General features: G+C 45.4%; 1 protein-coding gene across 1 annotated transcript in view; it reads right to left on the bottom strand.

Annotated features, from left to right (window-relative positions):
- LOC119393400 (connectin) overlaps window positions 1–17,991 on the bottom strand; it is a 40,444-nt gene extending 22,453 nt beyond the window's left edge. Inside the window, exons 1-2 of the mRNA XM_037660393.2 lie at window positions 17,570–17,991; window positions 7,952–8,949 (exon numbers count right to left, since the gene is read on the bottom strand). Of these exons, the coding sequence (XP_037516321.1) occupies window positions 7,952–8,949; window positions 17,570–17,625 (1,054 nt within the window). The 5' untranslated portion in view covers window positions 17,626–17,991. The remainder of the gene's footprint in view (window positions 1–7,951; window positions 8,950–17,569) is intronic.
- Between the last annotated feature and the right edge of the window lie 3,066 nt (window positions 17,992–21,057).

Genomic DNA, 21,057 nt, shown 5'->3' with positions numbered 1-21,057 from the left:
GTAAATTAGAATCACTGGAATTAAGAAGGCAGGAACAGCGATTGAAACTACTTTTCCAGATATTACATGCACAGGTGAAAGTAAACAAGGACGATTATCTGACACGCTTTCACTAAAGCTTTCCAAGAACAACACGCAGTACATTCATACAACCAGTAATGGTTAAAACAGACTTATTCCGCTTTTCCTTCTTTCCTGATGCTATTAAAATGTGGAAGATGTAGAGCTTGGCCTTGATACACATCTTGCTCAAACTGTGTAGCTTATTAGTGTTGCTATGTGTAACTGTGTTTACTTACAAATGTTCTATAAGTCATAAATATTATGTTGCAAATGCTATGACTTGAAAACGTATGTCTCTATGTTTCTTATACAAGTGTGCTATATGTTACAAATGTTGTTCTACAAATATCTTCACATGCTTATTTTTGTACAACTCAATTCCACACCCTCCTTGTAACGACCCCATGTGAGGGTTGGCAGTATGACTAAATAAATAAATAAATAAATAAATAAATAAATAAATAAATAAATAAATAAATAAATAAGTTACAGTATTCTGCATATACACTTATTTGCATTCAAGTACCTCAGGGTTCTGGTCGGCACTTCTTCGTCATTAGTTGATTGAAATTTTTATGATCACTGCGATAACAGTAGTGTGACCTCAAGATATAACCACCACAAGTACTGCTGATCCGTCCTATGCCCTTTGTACGCCGGTATTACCTAGAGGAAGACAACTTGAGGCGGTCAGGCTAAAACAGATTATAATGGGCGCTAATACCGAGCAGTAGTGTGGATGATTGAGTGACACATTTTCTGGCAAGCAGTAGCACGCGCTTATCGCAGTTAAACTTATTTGACTTGGAAATTGCGAATGCTTGCAAACACTAAGAGGTGTCCTTAATATAACACTAAAGTTGGTCTACAAATGCTGGTCCTGGTGTCACTGACACCATCATGGAGCGTCATGAGCGAAATTTGCTAACCTGATTTGATTAACGTCAATAATTCTGCACGTATAACCATTCTGCTTACGAAAAAACTTAAAAATAAAGAATTTTGCGTGCATTTTCTTTTGGATGCGCTCGCTTACTTACGGTATTCGCATGCACTCGCAGAGCTTGAGCGAGCAGTTACAATATTAAGTAATGGTAGTAGAAATAATTGCTATACAGTGCATCTTTCCGGGTGTTTTAACACTTGCCAGTATTCTTGCGAGGCTTAAAGTGCTGATACCTCTCATCTAACGCAGAAGAATGATACCATGCCAGCGCTGATAAGTGAGAACCAAGTAGTGCGCGACTTAGTCGTGATCTCTAGGGCAACTTGATAAGTGAGGAATAATAATATCTAGATCGAAGTTTGTGGAGCGCCCTCCTGAGTAGTGCTAAAATTCGCTGCACAGTCGGCAAATATATATGCTGGGATGAAGGGGCACGCAGGCTGAGTAACTTCAAAGGCGCAACGTTCTCAGTGGAATCCTATAAGTTCACTCCAGCTAGAAATCGAGTCTGTGTAGTGAGATACTGGCAAAACGAGCAATCGGAAGGATGGGCGAATCTTTTAGAGTGTGACAATAGGGGAGCTCTCCTATCCGGCAACGGGTTCCCCCTCTCCCCCCGCTTTTTTCCCCCTTCCTAAAGCAGAGAGAAGAAAACGGGAGAGAGGAAGGACAGGGATGTTAACCAGTTTGGCATAACCGGTATGCTACCCTGTACAGGGGGAAGGGATGGGGGAGACCGAAAGAAGAGTAAAGAAAGAGAGAAAGAGAGGGGAACACACACGCACACACATAACGTCACAGCGCAGAGCGGCAGTCTTGTGCGGTATGCGGCACCATTAAAAGGTCTACAGCCGCTCGTGTAAGTCTGTTGTCCTTAGGAATTTGAGCAATGCCTTGGCTGCTTGAATTCTCGATGGCTTATCAGGATGACATTGGAGAATCGTTTCTAGTGCCAACGGTCTGTTGTGAAGACGAGCGAGAGCGAATACCAGGGATCGTCTCTGCGCAGTGTAGCGAGGACAGTCGCAGAAGATATGTTGCAAGGTCTCCTCGGTGCCGCAGGCAGAGGCCGATTTGTTCTTAGCACCTGAATGCAAGGCGTTCACCGGAAGACAACACAGTCGTAAACAAAGTAATAAGAGAAATATAAAAAGAATGAGCGTAAGAAATAAAAAAGAAAGAAAAGAAAGGAGGCTAATATGGCTCTGTGCGCTGCATGGCTTTATATACCACTCATATGTCCAACTTGTCACTCTATAGTTTATTTCTATTCATTTTTTTTTGTACAAAGCCAAAATTGAGTGCACGTATTCAAGAGTTCGCCGTTTCCTAGTTCCCTCGCTTGATCTCAGATGCAGCTTTTTTTTGTTTTTGAAGAGAATTCTACAGCATTGCAGTAAACAAATGCAAGAAGAGAATGTGAAACCGAATATAGGGCACGAGGATTGGGCGTCCGGGGTTGTGCAGATACGTGGCGCCAGAGAAACGGGACCAAATATACGACGAAGGTGGATGCGTTGAACGCAAAAAGAAATCGAGTCTTCCATGTTCGAGTCGCGAGGCATCCATCTACGAATGGAATAGGAGAATCTGAGATGGACTCAACTGTTTTTGTTTGCTATGCGCGGTTTTTCCCGTATTCATTTTTGTGTGATTTAGTTTTCTACGAGTCGATACCGAGCTTTCGTTCCGCCTATGAAACGTATTGTGGACATTTTTTTTTGCTTTAAACTGTCAAGGACTCCACTATAGTCAGAAAAGGAAGGCGTACCTCTTGGAAAGTTAGAACTTGAGCCTACGCGACTCTTACCGTTAGGGAACCACGAAAGTTTCAGAAATTATGGCTGAAAGCTGGCCCAGTTGATTTTTGTGAAACTGAATGCATTCCGGCGTCTTTTAAGAATATTTATCTTAGAAAACGTTGGAAATGCATCAAGTTTTATAAAAGTTGTAGTTTATTAACGCCAAATCCTTTTGACGCCTCATCAAACGCGAAAAGTGTCCGTCGGCGTCAACACGAATTGATGCAAACAGATCATCATCACTATGCGAAGACGTCATCGTATGACGCAATCATGACGTCACAGATCGCCAAATATACTGAAAGCTACTGAAACCCCAGCTCTTTTGAATCGCAACTCTTCTTACAAATGAAGCCTTCACAAAGCTGTGCAATCTATAGGTTCGTCACTGTCACTTGTTCTACAGCTGCACAATGTATAGGTTTCTCATTGCCAGTCATTTGTGATGAATGTTAGAGAACAACCTAAGAAATATCCAGCAAGGTGTTCGTATGTCGCCTGCCCAACAATATAATAAAAATACAATATTTCTAATCTTCGAAGGAATCCACAATTGGATGCTGTTTACAAGCAGGTGACGGTGCACTGTCATCAAATGTTGCGACGTCGCCGTAATTTCGATAAGCGTGTTGAATTCCTCCTGTGTACATACATCTATGTAATTGCTCTTTTTTTTACAACATAGATGTTGCATTAATAACTGACATTGCTGCAGCATAACACAATTGTGATATCAGAACTACAAGTAGTAATTTGCTGAGAGAGCAATCTGTAATGACTTCGATCTACAAGTACAATCAGTGCATAACGTGCAACACGTGAGTGTACAGCAAGGAAAAAGATGCTTTTCCATATCTAATGTCGGCTGTAATAAGTTTTATATTTGTTCGCTGAGTTGCTTGTGCCAAAAGATTAGAAAGAAATTATCCGTTTTTCCGAGTCTTATATCGAGCACAGCTTGCCAGGTTAGCACTTTGCCACGTGAAAAGGTAAAGTTAAACAAAAAAAGGAAAATGAGGTCATGATTACATTTATATGACTATGTATCAGAGCTGCGTGTAAAGCCCTATGTCCCATTTCTCCTCCCTATCGACAAAAGAGTTTACGACGACCCACTGCGTAATGTTCGCCCTTGGCTACATTTTTTGCAACCTTATTAAAACCAGGAACGCGAAAATTGAAAGCCGCCACGCGCTGTTCTCTCGTACGAGGAGTTCAAGCTTTCTATAATTAAACACGAAACAGGTGTTCAAAGGCGTGTCGTGCGCTTTTATACGGGGTCAAGCACCGGCTGTGCGAACAAGCTCTTCTATTGTGTCGTGTTACGTCTTTTTTCATGTGGTCAGAACCTTTTCTCTCTCTCTCCCTCTCTCTGTGTGTTCGTAGAAAGGAAAGCACGTGCATTTCGCACAGGCGCGTTCACGTTGACAGAACCAGTGGCCGTGCAGGGAACAAAGACGCGACTTCCGGTGACACCGGAAATGGGTGGTGACAGGCGGTTTGAATGGCGCCGGAAGTTGTGCGCGGGGCTAGTAATAATTCCGAAACACAAAGGGCGGGGGCTGAAACAAAAGCAAGATAACCTGGCCGGACACGATGTTGAGATGAGGGCAACGAAAAGGAGACTGCTATCTGATGGGACTCTTTTGATGTTCCTACTCTTAGGGTGAGCGCGCGGGCACGGATATGTTACTAGCTAAGTGATAGCCGTGTTATGTGGAATAATAAAGTCGGCGAGCACGCGACCTTTCGAAAGGAACAGGAACGCGAGCGAAAGTCAGCTAAGTGTTTCTCTTACGCGGAAGCAGCTCTGTCTTTGTTCTTTCCTTGATGCAGAAAATTTTCAACGGCGTAGCAGGAATAGTCACTCCGAGTTGAATAATGAAGCATAAATGACGGCTGCGATACCCCCCTGAAGTTGTTTGCTATTGGACCTCCTCCTGTATATTATCACACGTAATAGCAGCAATGATATAAAATATTAATAAGAATAATGAACTCGGGGATTTCACAGATACGAAGCAATTGCTGGATAAAACGGGCTCCTTTGATGGCGCTGCGAATGGAGCACGACATAAGGAATGTGTGTTGACTATACATAATATCATGAGGAAAATTTTTTTTTCATTTCATGACCAATTTTTACTCATGAGCGGATAATACCGCGTCTCTCAAAGTTGGTGCAATTTGTGCGGCTGTTGTCATGTAAACTTGTCATGTGAAGTGAAAGTCATGTGAAGTCATGTGAAGTTGTCATGTGAAATTGTCATGTGAAGAGAAAGAGAGAGAGAGATGAGACGACAGGGAGTTTAAACAGGCTGAGCCAAGTTGTCTACCCTGCACAGGGAAAGGAAAAGCGGACTGAAAGGTGAGGTGGAGAGAGAGAGGAGTCAATACACCTTGCGAGGCTAGCCGTGCATGTTCGTAACCAACTTGTGTCGAATCACGTGATATTGGTACTGCGGCCAGCAAAATCTCGAGCACTCACACAGCGCGTTCTAGATGAGTGACTAGAACTCATTACGATATTTTCATATAACAAACAAACAAACAAACAAACAAACAAACAAACAAACAAACAAACAAACAAACAAACAAACAAACAAACAAACAAACAAACAAACCGACTTTTGTCGACGAGCTTGTGTGATTGAGGTTTCTCGGGCACCAGTCGTGGAGTGTTGTTTTGCACTTAGCAAATGAAGATTACTACCAGCTTGCGAGTATCTTCGTCGCCGACTATCAAAGCGCCAGTCGCGTTGCCTGTCGGCTCTGTCGTCGCGTTCGCTATGTTAGGGACAAGTCATCGTGTTCTCGTTTCTCGGAGCGCTAATTAAAACAAATAGGTCGCCATTTGAGGGCTTCTACGTACTCGAATGCAGCCACTAATGGCCTTCTTTGCATCCTCGTTCGTTCGCTCGGCATGTGTTCTACGGGCGACTGAATGGTGACAAATACGCGCTCGAGAGGGACATAAGCAAAACGCTTGCGCGCAGTGCTTGCTTAGCACACGTAACTAGCACCAATACGAGCCACGTCCACAGCGGTCGCATTTTCGATGGAGGCGAAAATGCTATGGGCCCGTGTGCTCAGATTTGGGTGCACGTTGAAGAACCCCAGGTGGTCGAAATTTCCAGGGCCCTCTACTACGGCGTCTCTCATAATCATATGGCGGTTTTTGGATGTAACACCCCAGATATTATTATTATTATTATTATTATTATTATTATTATTATTATTATTATTATTATTATTATTATTATTATTATTATTATTATTATTATTATTACGAACCACGTCTATTTTATAGAGTGGACGTATTTATCCGTGGGAATGCGCACCTATCAGCGGTCGCATCAAATGTCGGTCAAGCCTCTGTTGAAATTTGCGCGAGCAAAAATACTGCAGTTCTCAATTTATCGCCTCCTACATGTATTTCGTTTTGCTCGAGCATGCTCTATTTTTATGTTATGATTCCGATATTTCCTTTCTCAGTTATCTTTGCCATTGTGTATAGAGAGCAAACTACTCTTCCGTTTAACCGTCCTGCTTTTCCCCATTTGTATATCTCTGCTTATGCTTCGAATCGAACAAAAGCTAAGCATGAAAAAGTAAAAGAACTTGAGTATAGTTCTCGCGAAAGTTTTCCAGCGTTCCGCTCGTGGCTCTAAGTTTGAGGACGAAACTTGGAGCGAGTCTCACGTTCGCTTCAAAAGCTTCAGCAAATCACCTTGGCAGCGAAATTATTGCCACACTTTCGCAGCGAGCAATGATGCGAAAGAGCAGAGCGCTAGAAACGAGCGCTAGTATGCCTCATTATCTCTTTGGGAGCCTCGAGGATTTGTAGACGAAGGGCACTAGAAGGCTTCCACTGGAAGCAGGGCACGCGCCACCGTTACGCTCTTGAGAGCCCATAGCTGGACCTGATCCTAAATTTTCAAGCACGCGCAAACAGTTCACATGCGGGTACAAAAAGTCTAAAAATCGCTGAGCAAGGTACTAATATGTCGTTCTGGTGGCCGCCTTTACCTGAGCGATTCTAGAAAATCTTGAAAACAACGTGTCCAAGTGATCGATCACCCGTAAAACCGGGGACAGACTGATTCACTCAGAAGTTACGGAGACGTTTCATTTCTAACAAATTAGCTGCATCTTGTGATGGCAGATTGGCGTAGCAATGGGGGGCGAATTTTTCAATTTTGCAAATACACGCGCACATACATATACACGTGCACATAGAAACGCACGCACGAACATACACAAAGAGTGGTTAACCCCTCCCCCTCCCCCTCGTCACCCCCCCCCCCCCAAAAAAAAATCAGGCTACGCCCCTGTCATGATATTCACTTTAGTAAGGGTGGTTGGACCAACCAGCCCTAACATTAACCTGAATGCAAAACTCAAACATAAAAATGTTTATACTGAACGCGAAGGTTTTATCCAGACAAACCAGCTGATTCTGGCGCTGGGAAATTCGTGAAAATGCGCGGCTTTAACCAGCTCATCGTGGAAAGTGTGAAACCTCCAATATGAGGGGAAAAAAAATTCAGCCACTTCCGCGCCGTGAGTCGGACAGTGAAACTGTAAGCGCGCGATTAGATAGCGAGATCACGTGGTGTCGTAAATCCGCCTCTAGATTTGAAATGCGCGCGCTTACACTTGATTTCGAAGAGCGATATCACGCAGGCTCAGGCGTTTCAACGAACGCCTCGTGTCACGTTATTTCTAGTTTCTAGCGAGATCACGTGAACGCCGGCTCAGGCAATGGTGTTTCAGCGAACGCCTCGTTTCACGTGATTTGCCCCCGGCGCAGCCGGAATTCTGCCAAGTGTGCGTTCCCTGTTATCTACATGACCCTCTTACGCGCCTTGCCTTGTTTCAAGTGTCTGATTAATTTAATTGATGAAAGTGCGAATTGCTTTCGCGGTATTTTGTACCGAAAGTCATCATCATCATCATCATTTAGAGCATCATCAGCGTCATCATTCCGTTTTATTTGTTTCTTTATTCACTGCCCCCATGATCACGTGATCTGCGTGACGTCTTCTACTACGACGTTGTCGACGACGGCACGGTGTAGACTAAGACAGCTTCACAGTTTAAAAAAGAAAAAGAAACAATGCGTGGAAGTTTGACTCACCCGTGAGGCTGAGGTCGAACGACGGTGCGTCGACGTTGACCAAGTCCTGCAGCGTCCTCCAGGTGAGCGTGACCAGCTTGTTCTGCGACAGGTCCACGGTCATTAGGTTGGGAGCGCCCAGGAACATGTTGGCAGGCAGCACGCGCAGCCGATTGTACGACAGGTACAGGATCGCCAGCTGCGGAAGGCCGTCAAACGCCAGAGGGTCCACTTCGTCGATGGAGTTGTACTTGAGATCCAACTCTACCAGCATGGGCGCGCCGCCGAAGACACGGGCACCGAGCCTGCGAACCTTGTTTCGAAACAGGTCCAGGCGGGTAAGCTGGCCTAGCCCCTTGAACGTCCCTTCGGTGAGGTTCTCGATGACGTTGTCACTGAGGTCCAACTCGCTAAGGCTGCTCAGCTGAACGAAAGCTAAGTCTTCGAGAGTCGCGATCTGGTTCTTTTCTAAATATAGGTGCGTAAGGGACGGCAGTTCCGTCAACACTCCAGCTGATAGGGTCGTCAGGTTGTTGTCGGCAAGCTCGAGCTTGCGAAGCCTCGGTAAGTGCGAGATGGCCTCTTTGTCCAGGTCTGTGATCTCGTTGGAGTCCAAGGAAAGCACTGCTAGTCGGCTCAAGTTGTAGAAGGCTCGTTTTCTTAACACGCCCAGGTTCATCTGGGAAAACTTGAGCTTCTCCAAGCCGGGCATTCTGCTGAGTGTGTCGGTAGGAACGAAGTCCATCTTGTGAGTTCCCGATGCGTACGTGGTGAAACCCAGCGACTCTACGGACGCTCGTCCTTCGAAGATCTTCAGGAAGGCATCGTCCGCCGTTAACTGCGCCGTGACGAAACACTGCACGTCGGTCGGGTCTTCTCCGTCGCCTTCTTCCACGTTGCAGCGGCAGTACATTGGCTGGTAGGTTGAGTCGCATAACTTCGGCGAGCTATGTCCCGAGGCTTCCGACACAGTCCTCGAGTTGAGGGTGACGACTGACAGTGCCAGGAGCGCAGCGTATCTGGGGAGTGCAAAAAGAAAGACGAAAAGTATGGCCACTATTTTGCATTGTGTGTCAGTCTTTGAGAGTACAGTACTGACATTTTTTACTCTGTGTACACGCGGGAAAGTAATCAAATAATCGGCTGAAGAGACAGCTCCATAGGGTTATGTTGGACAAAATGAGAGTTTTTTAAACTGATATGGCATATTTGCTTTTGCAGCAAGTACTAAAATGTATTTAAAATTTTAATTAAAACGTTTTCAAAACCCTGTCCCTCTTCCAATTGTTATATTTTGTATGTATCTATGTATAAACGCACACGCGCGCACGCACGCACGCACGTACACACACACACACACACACACACACACACACACACACACACACACACACACACACACACACACACACACACACACACACACACACACACACACACACACACACACACACACACGCACACACACACACAAAACGTGCGCGCGCGCACACACGCACATGCACACGCGCGCGTGCGCGAACATGCCTGAAGGGCAGTCAGACACTCCACGAAATAAATTTCTAGCTGCGCCCCTTTTAAGCAGCAATCTCAATATTCCTCACGTGAAAAAACGATAGATTTGTGCTGGCATGTTAAGAGCGTATAAATATTGGTCACGACTGTGGTTAAGTATGCATCTCAGTATACCTTGCTTTAATTTCATACTTTTGTATTCTAAAGTCTGTTCCAGCCGTACTGGTGATTTGGAGAAAGCAGAAGCTAACTTCATTTTGCTCGAGGTCGTTGCGACAACGGCGCATGGGGAAAATGAATAAACGGGACGCTCTTTTCAGGAAAGCGGAGCACTTCCCTTCTCGTCAGGCAATACAAAGCGACAAAGCGCGGACAGGCTCAGTTGACCTTGTTTCGAAAGGAGCGCCACTTATCGACATATCGATTTGGCCAAGCCTCGGTGCGGATTCAAGGACCACCGTGGCGCCTCCCGTTCTCTGCAGCTTCGTACATTATGCCGCACAGTTGTCAAGGGCCGGCCCGACCCTTAGCGTGATCGCGACCTCTGGTGCCGACTCATTGTGTTTGTCACGAAACAAGACTCCCCTTGAAGAGTGAGATGGGGCATACATAGCTGTACAGTGTGCCGATACGTTGTGCCCAGGAACATTGGCCGTAGACAGCATTGCCCTTATACTTGAGCTACATACGCCCAGTGACCTGATGGACAAAAAAATAACGCGACAGAGCACGTAATTCTACTTCCTTCTTGGTTTTGTTTTCGTTGTGTCACGCTGTGTGATTCAAATATTTAACGAATATATTTACTACATGCTGAGTTCAGGGATGAATGAATGGACGAGGAAGTTTGCTTTCAAGCTGTACATGCTGCTTCAAGCTGTACAAGCTTTCATGCTGTACATAGTACGGCCTGCTCTGTACAGCCGCTGTAATGGAATAACAGCTGACAGACGGAATCACACACAACCAGCTCACTTTCGAGTTGCTGAGCATAAAACGTTCGAAGAGGACACACTTCTATGACGGGGATTGTGGTCATGGTGGTGACCGCTCCTCGTTTTGAAACGAGGTGGTGACAAAGGCGCTGTAGGGACACAGCGTCGCCTGGTGGTGTAGAAAGAATAAAACAAGAAAATGAAACAGAATGAAAAAGAAAGATGAGAAGGAAATGATTTATCATTGGTGCAGCATTTTATATAGGCTATTCGTGCCTAGGAAGCCGGGCGCACGCAAAAGACGTTTTCTTTCGCTATCCGTTGATATAATTCAATGTTGTTGCAATCAACCTACGTGTTTAAACGTGGCATTGTATACAAGCACCCGGAGATCGCGTTGTCATGCGATGCTTCTCAATTTTTGTTTTTGTCGCTTCCGAAATGGCAAAAGAAGGTAGAATAAGGTGAAAGAAGCGCAGCAGACCTTTGATTCTTGAAGTGCCCTCAGCTGTGTAACAAGGCCGCGATTCGTTCACGACCTCCCGAAGCGTGACACGTCGAATAGGCGCCAAAAGAAGCGTGAGTGCTGGAGGCCATCGCTTAATCGCCGCGTTACGCCTGGCTAAGGATGAGTCGAGTAGCTTGTTCTGACGCGGTTGGCATGCGGCCCAGAAGTTTTCGCGGAGGAAGCGCGCTAACGCGGAGTTCCCCAGCTGTGATTTTACCACGGATTACAGGTATCAGGCGTCTGATGCACGTAGATTGACAGCTCTTTATACAAGGTGAGGTCGGTACTCAGAAGAGAAAACAGTTTCGCTGCCACTGGGGATCGGCAGTGTAGAAGGAAAGCGTAGTCACAAAAAAAAAATCTTTTTTTTTTTTTGGGGGGGGGGGGTGTTTGAGACATACTTTACATTTGTTCGTGCGTGCGTTTCTTTTTATTTCCGGGTTTACGTCGCCCAAGCGGGTACAACAAAATTATGTTACTAGACAACAAACATGTAAGCACACATCTGCGGTCAACCACTGCATGGACAACATTGCGATTTAAAATTCCTTCATAGCAAGCAGTGGTTCTAGCCTAACCAACCATGAAGGAACACATTCTTTTGTTTTTTCTACCACGATAAACAGGGCCATACTTTCTTGCAAATACATTCTTGCTGGTCTTCTATCCGGGTCACAGTAAAATACAGCCATTCGTGAGCGCCATATACTCTACCAGCCAGTCATCATGTAGGCTAAATGGTAATCCGTCCTCGTTGTCTATTGCTAAGTACCTAATTCCATGAGGGTCTAACGGAAATTCTTTTTTTTTATTGTTTTGTGCAACACGTCGCAAAAGTAGACCCACTCCCAATAGTGCCTAAAGACGTGGTCGATTGTTTCAGGTTGGTTACAGATTAAGCAGTCAGAGCCCCATGGCATATAAAAACTTCGCTTCTCAAAAAAGATTCTTATTGGTAGTATTCCTCTGTGTAATTTAAAAAACAGATTTTGCATTTGGAGCGTTTGTATGTGCGCGTGTACACATGAAAAATTGAGAATTTTCGGGGGGCGAAGGGGGCGGGGAAAGGCTACACCCCCCCCCCCCTCTGCAACGCCAATGGTATAGAATGATGGAATATTTTATACAGATGGATAGATAGATTATGTTTAAATTTGATGTTTCATGTTCCCCAGCTGCTTAACATGTCTATCCTTATAAAGATATATGAGCCACTGTTCGTCAGTGGTTACGGAGCTCTTCTATACTGGGGGTTAGATTTCCATCCGTGGCACTTAACTTTGCCAAATGTATATATAAAAAAAAACTCGCGTGTTTTCATTTTGCACATGTATGTTAAGGAGCCCAAGGTGGCTGAAATTCATTCGAAACTCTCCACCACTGCTTCCACGAGAGCCTCAGTTTTACTGTAGCACGGCAAACCTAACGATTCAGATATTCAGTTGCTAGTAGCGTTTTGTAATTTCCTCGATAGCTCCGCCAAGAAGTTTATGTAGAAGCTTGTTGGGAAGGAGGCATTATCAGAGCTAGAAAAAGAAAAAAAAAAGTAAAGTACTCCAGACTAAGCTGTCATTCCTTGATTCTGGACAAGTCTAGAAACAAGTTTGTGCGAATCACTTCGAAGTTGCAGCGATCAAGGAGTTCTCGTCCACTGCGGAATCGAATCAGCCATCAGCGAAGGAGGAAATCAAGGCAGGCATCTGATTGAGTTGACCGCCAGAGAAAGGGCGTGCGGTCACGCACGTTCGGACAGTCGGGGGACTTCGCCGTGTCAGAGTGGACGTGGCAGGAATGCGTAGTCAGAGCTCTACATTCTGACAGTGCGACACTAGTTGACTACGTGGACAGCTGGTTAAGTTTAGCAGCGGATGGATGAGACAGGCAGCTTGATAAAAACTCGCAGCGATATGAAGTGATGCTCCACTAGAGAAAACATATCCAGAAATTACAGGACGTGAGAGAGAAGTCAGGACAAGTCATACCAACAAGCTCTTGGTCAAACCATATGAAGTATGTATAGATATCTTTTTTTCAACAAAGCTATTCAGGCTGAATATGACATCCGACCCGTTGACGAGATTATAAACGTATGCCGGAGTGCATGGGCGAAATTCTCGCCACCTGTATGCCGGGAATCGGAACAGTTCTGAAAATTGTACAGGTGAATAAATTTTCATATGCGCATGCACACAAATATGGCATGAATATGTGATACTTGTGTGTATATGCATAAACTATAGGGATGCGTGTACATGACATGTGTCTCCATGCGCATATCAAACACATAGACATAAATGAACCTGGCCTGTAACTTTTTGCATTCGTCTGCCGTACACCAGCCAAAAGCATGAGTGTAAATTGATACGTACGGTGAACACCAATAATGTCCGTATTACTTCGACAACAACTTCATCATAGAAACCACATATGGGTGGTCCATTGCGTGAAGTTATGACCTTTCAACTGAGGCTTTGTTTTACATATGAATTATCCAGTATAACAGACAAACGAATTCAATAAGACGACACGCGCTTTTAAAGAATCGTATGGGGAGCGACAAGTCGCATGCCATTCCCTTTTGGAGTCTCGAGAAAGACGGATATGACTGTTGCTCAGAGGAACGTTTCACGCTCGTTCACTTGAAGGTCGATTCAATCAGCCGCAGGCAACCGCCGCAGTTCGCCAACTCGGGAGCTGTCGAGCCTCTCGTTCGTACCAAATGTCTTGCGTATTCGCGGCCTATCAAGGATTACACGAGGCCCGTGTACGTAGATTTAGGTGCACGTTAAAGAGCCGCAGGTGGTCAAAATTTCCGGAGCCCTGCACTACGGCGCATTTCATAATCATATCGTGGTTTTGGGACGTTAAACCCCGGCAACTATGTTACTATAAGGATTACAGGAGCATCTATATCATTTCACAGTGTTAACACATTTCTCGTGCTCCTGATGATGTCATCTTTTGTTCACTGTGTTCGTGCTGTAGATAGCGTACCTTATCAGAACCCTTGAGTGACATGTTAGGTTGACCGTCTTTACCCGGCCGGTTGTGTGTAACTACGTTACACTTATACGTTATACCGCAAATTTATGTTCCAAATGCTGCACGATACGTAGAGAAATGCATTGCACGTGGGTAAATCAATATGTAACGTCGTTTGCTATAATAAATTCATGGACATCGTTTGAATGACTGTTTGAATGATCGGGAAGAGAGCAGTTGTATGCGACAAGTGATGATGTATTCAGGATCTCATCGCAACGGTTGCGTGATACGCTCTTTCAACAAGCAAATGCAACCAGAAGAAGAAACTAAGTAGAAACTAAGAAGTAGAAACTAAGTAGAAACTAAGAGCACGATTGCACACTCGCTACACCTCAGCTCAAATCAACTAGTAGGTCAGACTTCTCGACAGCATCACTAATATGCTTTACCGAACGTCGCTGCCTCTGTTGCATTTCACTGTTAAATAATTAAAAAAAATCTGCGCTGAAATATAGGACTTTACGAACAAAAAACGATTTGCACTCATCACTGCCATATTGCAGAAGCTGAGGCTGAGAGCTTCTGGTGAATTAAAAACCGTGAACACTGTTCAATGAAAACGTGATAAACAAAACGAGTTTATCAGATGTGCGGCTAATAATTATATTTGGGGATTGCAGAAGAGGATTGTTAAAGCGGTTTCTTTGATGTTGCCCACATATTTCACAAAAGGAAAGTGCTTAATAAAAGGTTCGGGTAATTACTGATACCTCGACAGTTCAGAATGTTAACAGACTGAACAGCGCGATATAGACAAATCGTTGGAAAATAAAAATGTTAACCAAAAGAAAAAAAAACGAAATAAATACCAAGATTGTTCCATGAAATAATTCTTATGAAGAGCGAAATTATATACAAAGAATGCGGCGTAAAATTGCAAGTATGTGCATATCATGGTGAAGAACCAACGCATGACATGTGACAAGAATGACAAGCCTTCGACCAGGCCTTAATAGCTGTGCATTGCGAAGTTGCGCAATGAATTACTGACACGAGAAAGTGACGACGGCGTTAAACTCCGATGAAGAAAACGAAACGCTGCACCGAAGCTCCCAAAAAGTCATTTGAACTAAGAAGTCATGACGTGACAGTGGAGTACCAGGTTTATATCCCCTGAATTGCCTGCCACTATTCACAGTGAACTGAAATAACTGACCGCAAGATGATGCATCAAGTGTTCCAATGCATGGAAACTCTTTTTTGTTCTTACTGATAACACATGCAATAAGACGGAACACAAAGGAAAGACGAAGACACAAAGGAAAAGTTCACAAGGACCAGCGCAGCCCTTGTGAGCTGCGCTGGTCCTTGTGAACTTTTCCTTTGTGTCTTCGTGCGGTGTGCACAAATTTTCCACAATGATAACACATGGTCACTAAGGGCGCCATGAAGACATCAAGGTGTCTATCGATGCTGGCAAAGTTGAAGGCATTCGACGCCAGTATGGTGGAATGGTGCGTTTGGGGTACCAAACTGAGCGCATTATGGGAATTACTTCATTTCGAACTTTTTGAAACACACTAGCGATGTCAATATCTGAGGGATTTTCATTCATTCATTCATTCATTCATTCATTCATTCATTCATTCATTCATTCATTCATTCATTCATTCATTCATTCACGCTCGGTGTGCGTTTTGTAGTTGCTTCGTGGAGAAAGATGCCCTTCAGAAAGCGTTGTGCGGTTCTTTGAGCGGAATGACTATTCGCCGGCCGGAGCCGGTTGTCGTGGTAACTTCGGCTCCTTCCAAACGGCGTGTTCAGCAAAGCGCATCCGCCTGCCTGTCTTGAGAGTCGTGTCATGTTCGGTCATTCGCGCCGCTTCATTGCGTGCCGCTGGGTCGCCTGCTCGCTCGCTAGTCACCATTAAGCTGTCTCGATGGCGTGTGGTGGAGTTTTCGTATGCGTTATCTAAGTGTACAGGCAAGCGTTGCCGTAGGTAATGCGAACAAAGGAGCTCCTGCCTCAAGAAGCGTTCTCACCGAAAGTTATATTTTAACAGTACAACGCTTTCGGAAAGTTCACTTACTTTCACTTAGTCGCTCACGACCGCGTTGGCTCGTCTTGACGACAATCCGCATCGGAGGAAACAAGCATGGTGTGCCGGCCTAACAACTACCGTCACACCAGAAGTCTCAAGGCACTACTGAAGCTTTAATACGTATGAGAGGCCTATTAGAGAGAGACTATGACTCTCCCAGAGAATGCCCAGCTCTCTGCTGTCTTTGCTCATCTGCTTAATTTCTCCGCTAATCTTTTCAAATTTCCTCCCCAACCCTTCCTTCAGCGTAGGGTAGCAAGCCAAAAGGCCTTCTTCCGCACAAACTACCTGCCCTTTTCATTCAATTTGTCTATCTCTCACACACTTTATTTCCCTATTTGATTATTGATAGCGTTTCTAGAAGAACCCGACCCAGTGACTACGTATCTTGCCAAGAAGACCATCAGCATGAAAGATAACGCGCGCGGTCGAAATAAGTTTCGCACGAAATAACGCAGAAATGCTGTGTTGAATCTTTCGTGTTCGTCGTCTAGTTATACTTAGCTACAATACTACGACGTCAGGAAAGCAGGTCACAGTGATATTACGCATGGGGATTACCACATGTGCCACTTTTCTATGGCAGTTTTAATTTTATTTTCGTAAATTATTAGGCTTCGTAACAATGAGCCTTTGGGAAAGTTGTCGTTTGTCGAACGAAACGAGTGACGGAGTCGCATAAAGCACACTTGTGCCATCGGTCTTTATCAGCGAACACTTGTTTTTTTCTGACGTATTCTGGATTTTTCAAGACCTGCCATTCTCGACATGAGAGCCCGAACAATATATGTATGTCAGGGTTTTCTTTGACTCTATTATAAGCGAATCGTCCGGCTTTACTCGTGCTTAACATAAAAACACAAAAGGAAAAGAAAGCAAAATATGGTGAAATCCGGGAACAAAATATTGTTTGCTGTTTCTGTGTCGCATATCGGTCAATGAACTGCCGCATATTCTTTTGATATTGTGTGGACATAAATTATTTGGTCGTGGCGGTCAACAGGTACAGCCACTCTGTCATACTTGTGATGCAGCGCTTCAATGCACTTTAATATGGTTGCTTTAATGTCGTGGCGCCTTAACGCAGCAAGCTCTGTAGGCAGCTAAAACAACCAGCAGTTTGGCGCTCACTACGCAGTCACTAATGACACAAAAAAAAGCAGCAGCAGCACAATACGATCGATAGGGGACCTGTAGTTGGCGCAACAATATTTCATCTGAGGTGTGGCGTAACATCAGCGAACGTTCTTTGTCTCTTTTTTTGTAAATGTGAGATTTTCGCAACATTTCACAGCTAGCATTATTTACTGACACAGTGCGGCACCGCATCCGCAGCGAATAGGCGAGAACTGCGGTTGTGTTTGTTTGGAAAAGCTCCAGCTGGCGTAAAAGGTCGCATTCCCAGACTTATAAATGACTGCCGCAGTACGTTAGACACTCGGACAGCTGGTTTAGCAGCTGTCAGGTGACTACAGTGGGTCGCGACTTTATAAAATTGGGTTATTCATACTGTGGAACGACACAAAAACGTCACAAATGAATGGGGACATACAGATATAACGTTTAACACGCTCGATCAAAGATAATCGACTTACCTGAGCAGGTGTCCGACACTCCGCGCTGCAAAGAAATGTCTGATCCGAGGCTCCATGTTCGCGGCGACTCCTACAGGGCACTTCAGACCGCGGAGTCTTTCAAGCTTCGCGCGACATGTCGCGAAAGTAGTCTGCGCTAAACCCTTTGATCACAGCAGCGCGAAACTCAGCGTTGAACGCGCAGGTGAAATCACCGGAAGAGAAAGCGAGGGAGAGAGACGGACAGCCTGTGCGTTTGCGAGCGGGCGAGGGGGTGGACTTCACTGCAAAAGCCGCCGAGTGAAGTAAGGGGGGCGGGGCCCGCGACCGCACTGCCGCGCGCGTCGCTGGACCGTGCACTGGCGGAGGACGGTGGCGACAACGCGCTCGAAACTCCCTCGAAGCGTCCCGAGCGCGCTTCGGGCATCGACTGCGCGCCTCGTCCCGTTTCCGGCTCTTGGGGCACCGAGGGAGCGGAGCGCCGGCGGCCGGCGCCAAGTTCGGCGCCGCGCGGCGCTTCGCGACCTCGCTGCCGTGGACGGGCGCTGCCCGCTTCTCCTTTCTCACGCCTACTCTCTTTCTCGCCTTCACAGGCCCTTGCGTCGTTTGGTTGACTCGCACGCTTTCGGTTGTTGCTTGTAGCGAAAGGGTGAACGCGCAATGGTTGTCACACCTAAGGGAATTTAGCCCAAACCAGAAGCTGAAGCTTTGGTGGGCTAACAAATCGACACGCCGATGAACCTGAAGCACGGTGCGTGCTTAAAATAAACAGAGCGAAAACGCCGGAAATACACAGAAAAAGGACAAAGGACAACGCTCGTCCTGTGTTCGTTTTCTGTGCGTTTCCGTTTTCGCGCTCGCGTTTTAAGTATGCATAGATTCCAACTCGCGTACCTTTCTACCTTACTGAAGCTCGGCCACCATGGCAGGCCTGTATTGACCGAGCGTAAGTGTTCATGGGGGAATGGGGGGAGGGGTTAGAAAGCTGTATAGGTGAGTCCTCCTGGGCTTCATTTGACTGACTTCCGCTGTCTTGCCGAATAGCTCACGCACAGTTCAGCTCTCGTATATTAAACCGCCCATAGGCGTATCTACCGGGGAAGCAAGGGGGCGCTAGCCCCTCCCCCTCCCCACTGAGAAATGTTAGGGGGGCGGAGCCCCCCCCCCCCCCACACACACACACACACACACACTTTCGACAGTTGTCACTGTCGGCTGCTGACTGGGAAACTAACAAATGAACCAAAGTTTTACTTGAACGCAGCAATAACGTGATTATATAATAAAACGTCCTACGATTATGCTGTGACGACTGTCCTCCCTGTGTCATGACCACGCACTGTAGGCTCTCTGCGCTGCGGGCTGCCTGTACCGCGCTTTCGCGGCTTGCGCTCGAGCATTGCAGAGGAGGCTGTCGCTCAGCAGGTGCTCTATAACATTAAAGCAATGTGTCCCGATTTTATTTCGTTCTGCCTTGCCTGAAATTCAAGTAATCCGCGATGCAGATACGGGCGGCAACCACTAAACGTTTTATAGCCTGATCAAACACTCTCCTTTTTCAGTAAATTTAGTCTCTTTCTTTGAAAACGAATAGCATTGCCGCGGCTCCATATCCAAGCTGCTGTGAGTTGATGAGTGTGCAGAAGTGTCCAGTATTTTAGTTGTGCCGAGCCAGGAGAGCTAAAAAAGATTCCCACTTTAGTCTCCCATTAGCCTGCTTGACCATGCTTATCATATGGTAGCCTGCAGCGATCACGGCGGCTTGTAACAAGGCAGTGGACTCGAGCACATTGAGAAGCCCAGCTTTCAAGTTTGCCCCGTAACTCGATATACCTCACCAGGGAGATGATCAGCCTCCACGGTTTTCTGGACTAAGAAGGCGGCCCACCCTGCAAAGGATTGCGTCTGTTCGTAATAATGTTTATTTCTCTCTCTACATCTCTGTCAGCAACGATGAGTTCACAGAGAGTTGTATGCGCGCAAAAACAGCTCAACATCGTTATACTACAACTGAAAGTATCTATTATACACATATGAATCCATCTCGCCCACTGCTATAAGTAGCCGCTGCCAATGTGATTGGCGGACAGCCTTCTTGAATTGCGTTCAGAATGAGACACTGTCTGACTATTCCAAAAGAATTTAGCTATTGTTCAACACAGTAATGCGCTGCCTATTATGCACGCTTCATTTTAACGCCGCGAGTTTTCGCAGACTTGTGACGTCCCGTAACAAGCAGGCGATTTTCTGGCACACCGAAAATTTTTTCACGAATAGCGAAGAACCAATGACCAACAAAACGCCGCATTGAAAATAATTTATTATTATAATTATTTTTACGTAGTCATGCGTGAGTGCTAATTACGCGGTGGATCACTTACGCGTCATTTGTTGCGTCGTGTTACGAGCAAGGGCTGTGAGCATTACCCAGAGAATTTTGACTAATCATTAACAGCTAACGACCTATATGGAAGGAAACAATGCGGAGTAGTTGAACGTTATAATCGCCCACATTTTCTCAAATAAAGTTTGAGCTTACACAGTTTACGTAGGCTACTTACTTGGAGGGCCGGAGGGCAGGAGTAAAGGGCCACTTCACCGCTTTCCCATCCACCCCCCCACCCAAGCTGGGAAAAGTAGGAGGGCAAGGAACGACACCTAGCATATAAATTCGCAGTCATTAATAATCTTATACCGGGTGTTTCAAGAAATGTCCAAAATTCTCGAAAATAAGGGAAATGCGATATTTGTTCGATGCCTTCACAGTTACTTCTGTAGCCGCAGGCATCTTAAAATGGCTAAAGACATCATTTGGGAAAGTAATTGAGAAATATAAATTAATTAACTTTTAATTAGGGGAGTTAGGCGGTTATGCCAAATATATAGGAGAATTGGTCCTTCATGTGAAGGACCCATTGCAGCTTTGAGATTTCGAAAAAGCGGCCTCTTGTAATAATTGTGAAGCAATGAAATTCACCCAAATTCAGCGGCGAAACCGAAACGCGAAAAAGCGCAACTGCCGGATTCTTCTGAGACGTCCAGAATGAGTGAGCATCGTTATATCAACCATCAACCGACTTCATTGCGTGGGTGTGCGGGCTGCGCTTTCAATTGCAGAACGCATGACGCACATACGTTAACGGACGCGGAAGAACTACACCTCTGTAATCATTGTATTGAACAGCGACGTCATTCTGGTCGTCTACTTGTTGCGCTCATCGGTGCTTTGGTTTCAGTTTTTCCGCTGACTTTGGTTGAATTTAATTACGCCACAATGATTACTAGAGACTGCTTCTTCCGTATCTCAAAGCTGCGATGGATTCTTCGCGTGAAGAACTTCAATTCTTCTATTTGGCATAACCGCCTAACTCCACTAATTGAAAATTTAATCTTTTTAACTTTCTTAATTACTCTCCCAAATGATGTCTTTAGCGATCTTAAGATGCCTGCGACTACAAAAGAAGTGATTGTGAAGGCATCGAACAAATATCGCATTTTCCTGATTTTTT

This window comes from Rhipicephalus sanguineus, chromosome 5 (assembly GCF_013339695.2).
Source record: "Rhipicephalus sanguineus isolate Rsan-2018 chromosome 5, BIME_Rsan_1.4, whole genome shotgun sequence".
Lineage (NCBI taxonomy): Eukaryota > Metazoa > Arthropoda > Arachnida > Ixodida > Ixodidae > Rhipicephalus > Rhipicephalus sanguineus.
This window is presented reverse-complemented; position numbering and strand designations above follow the sequence as displayed.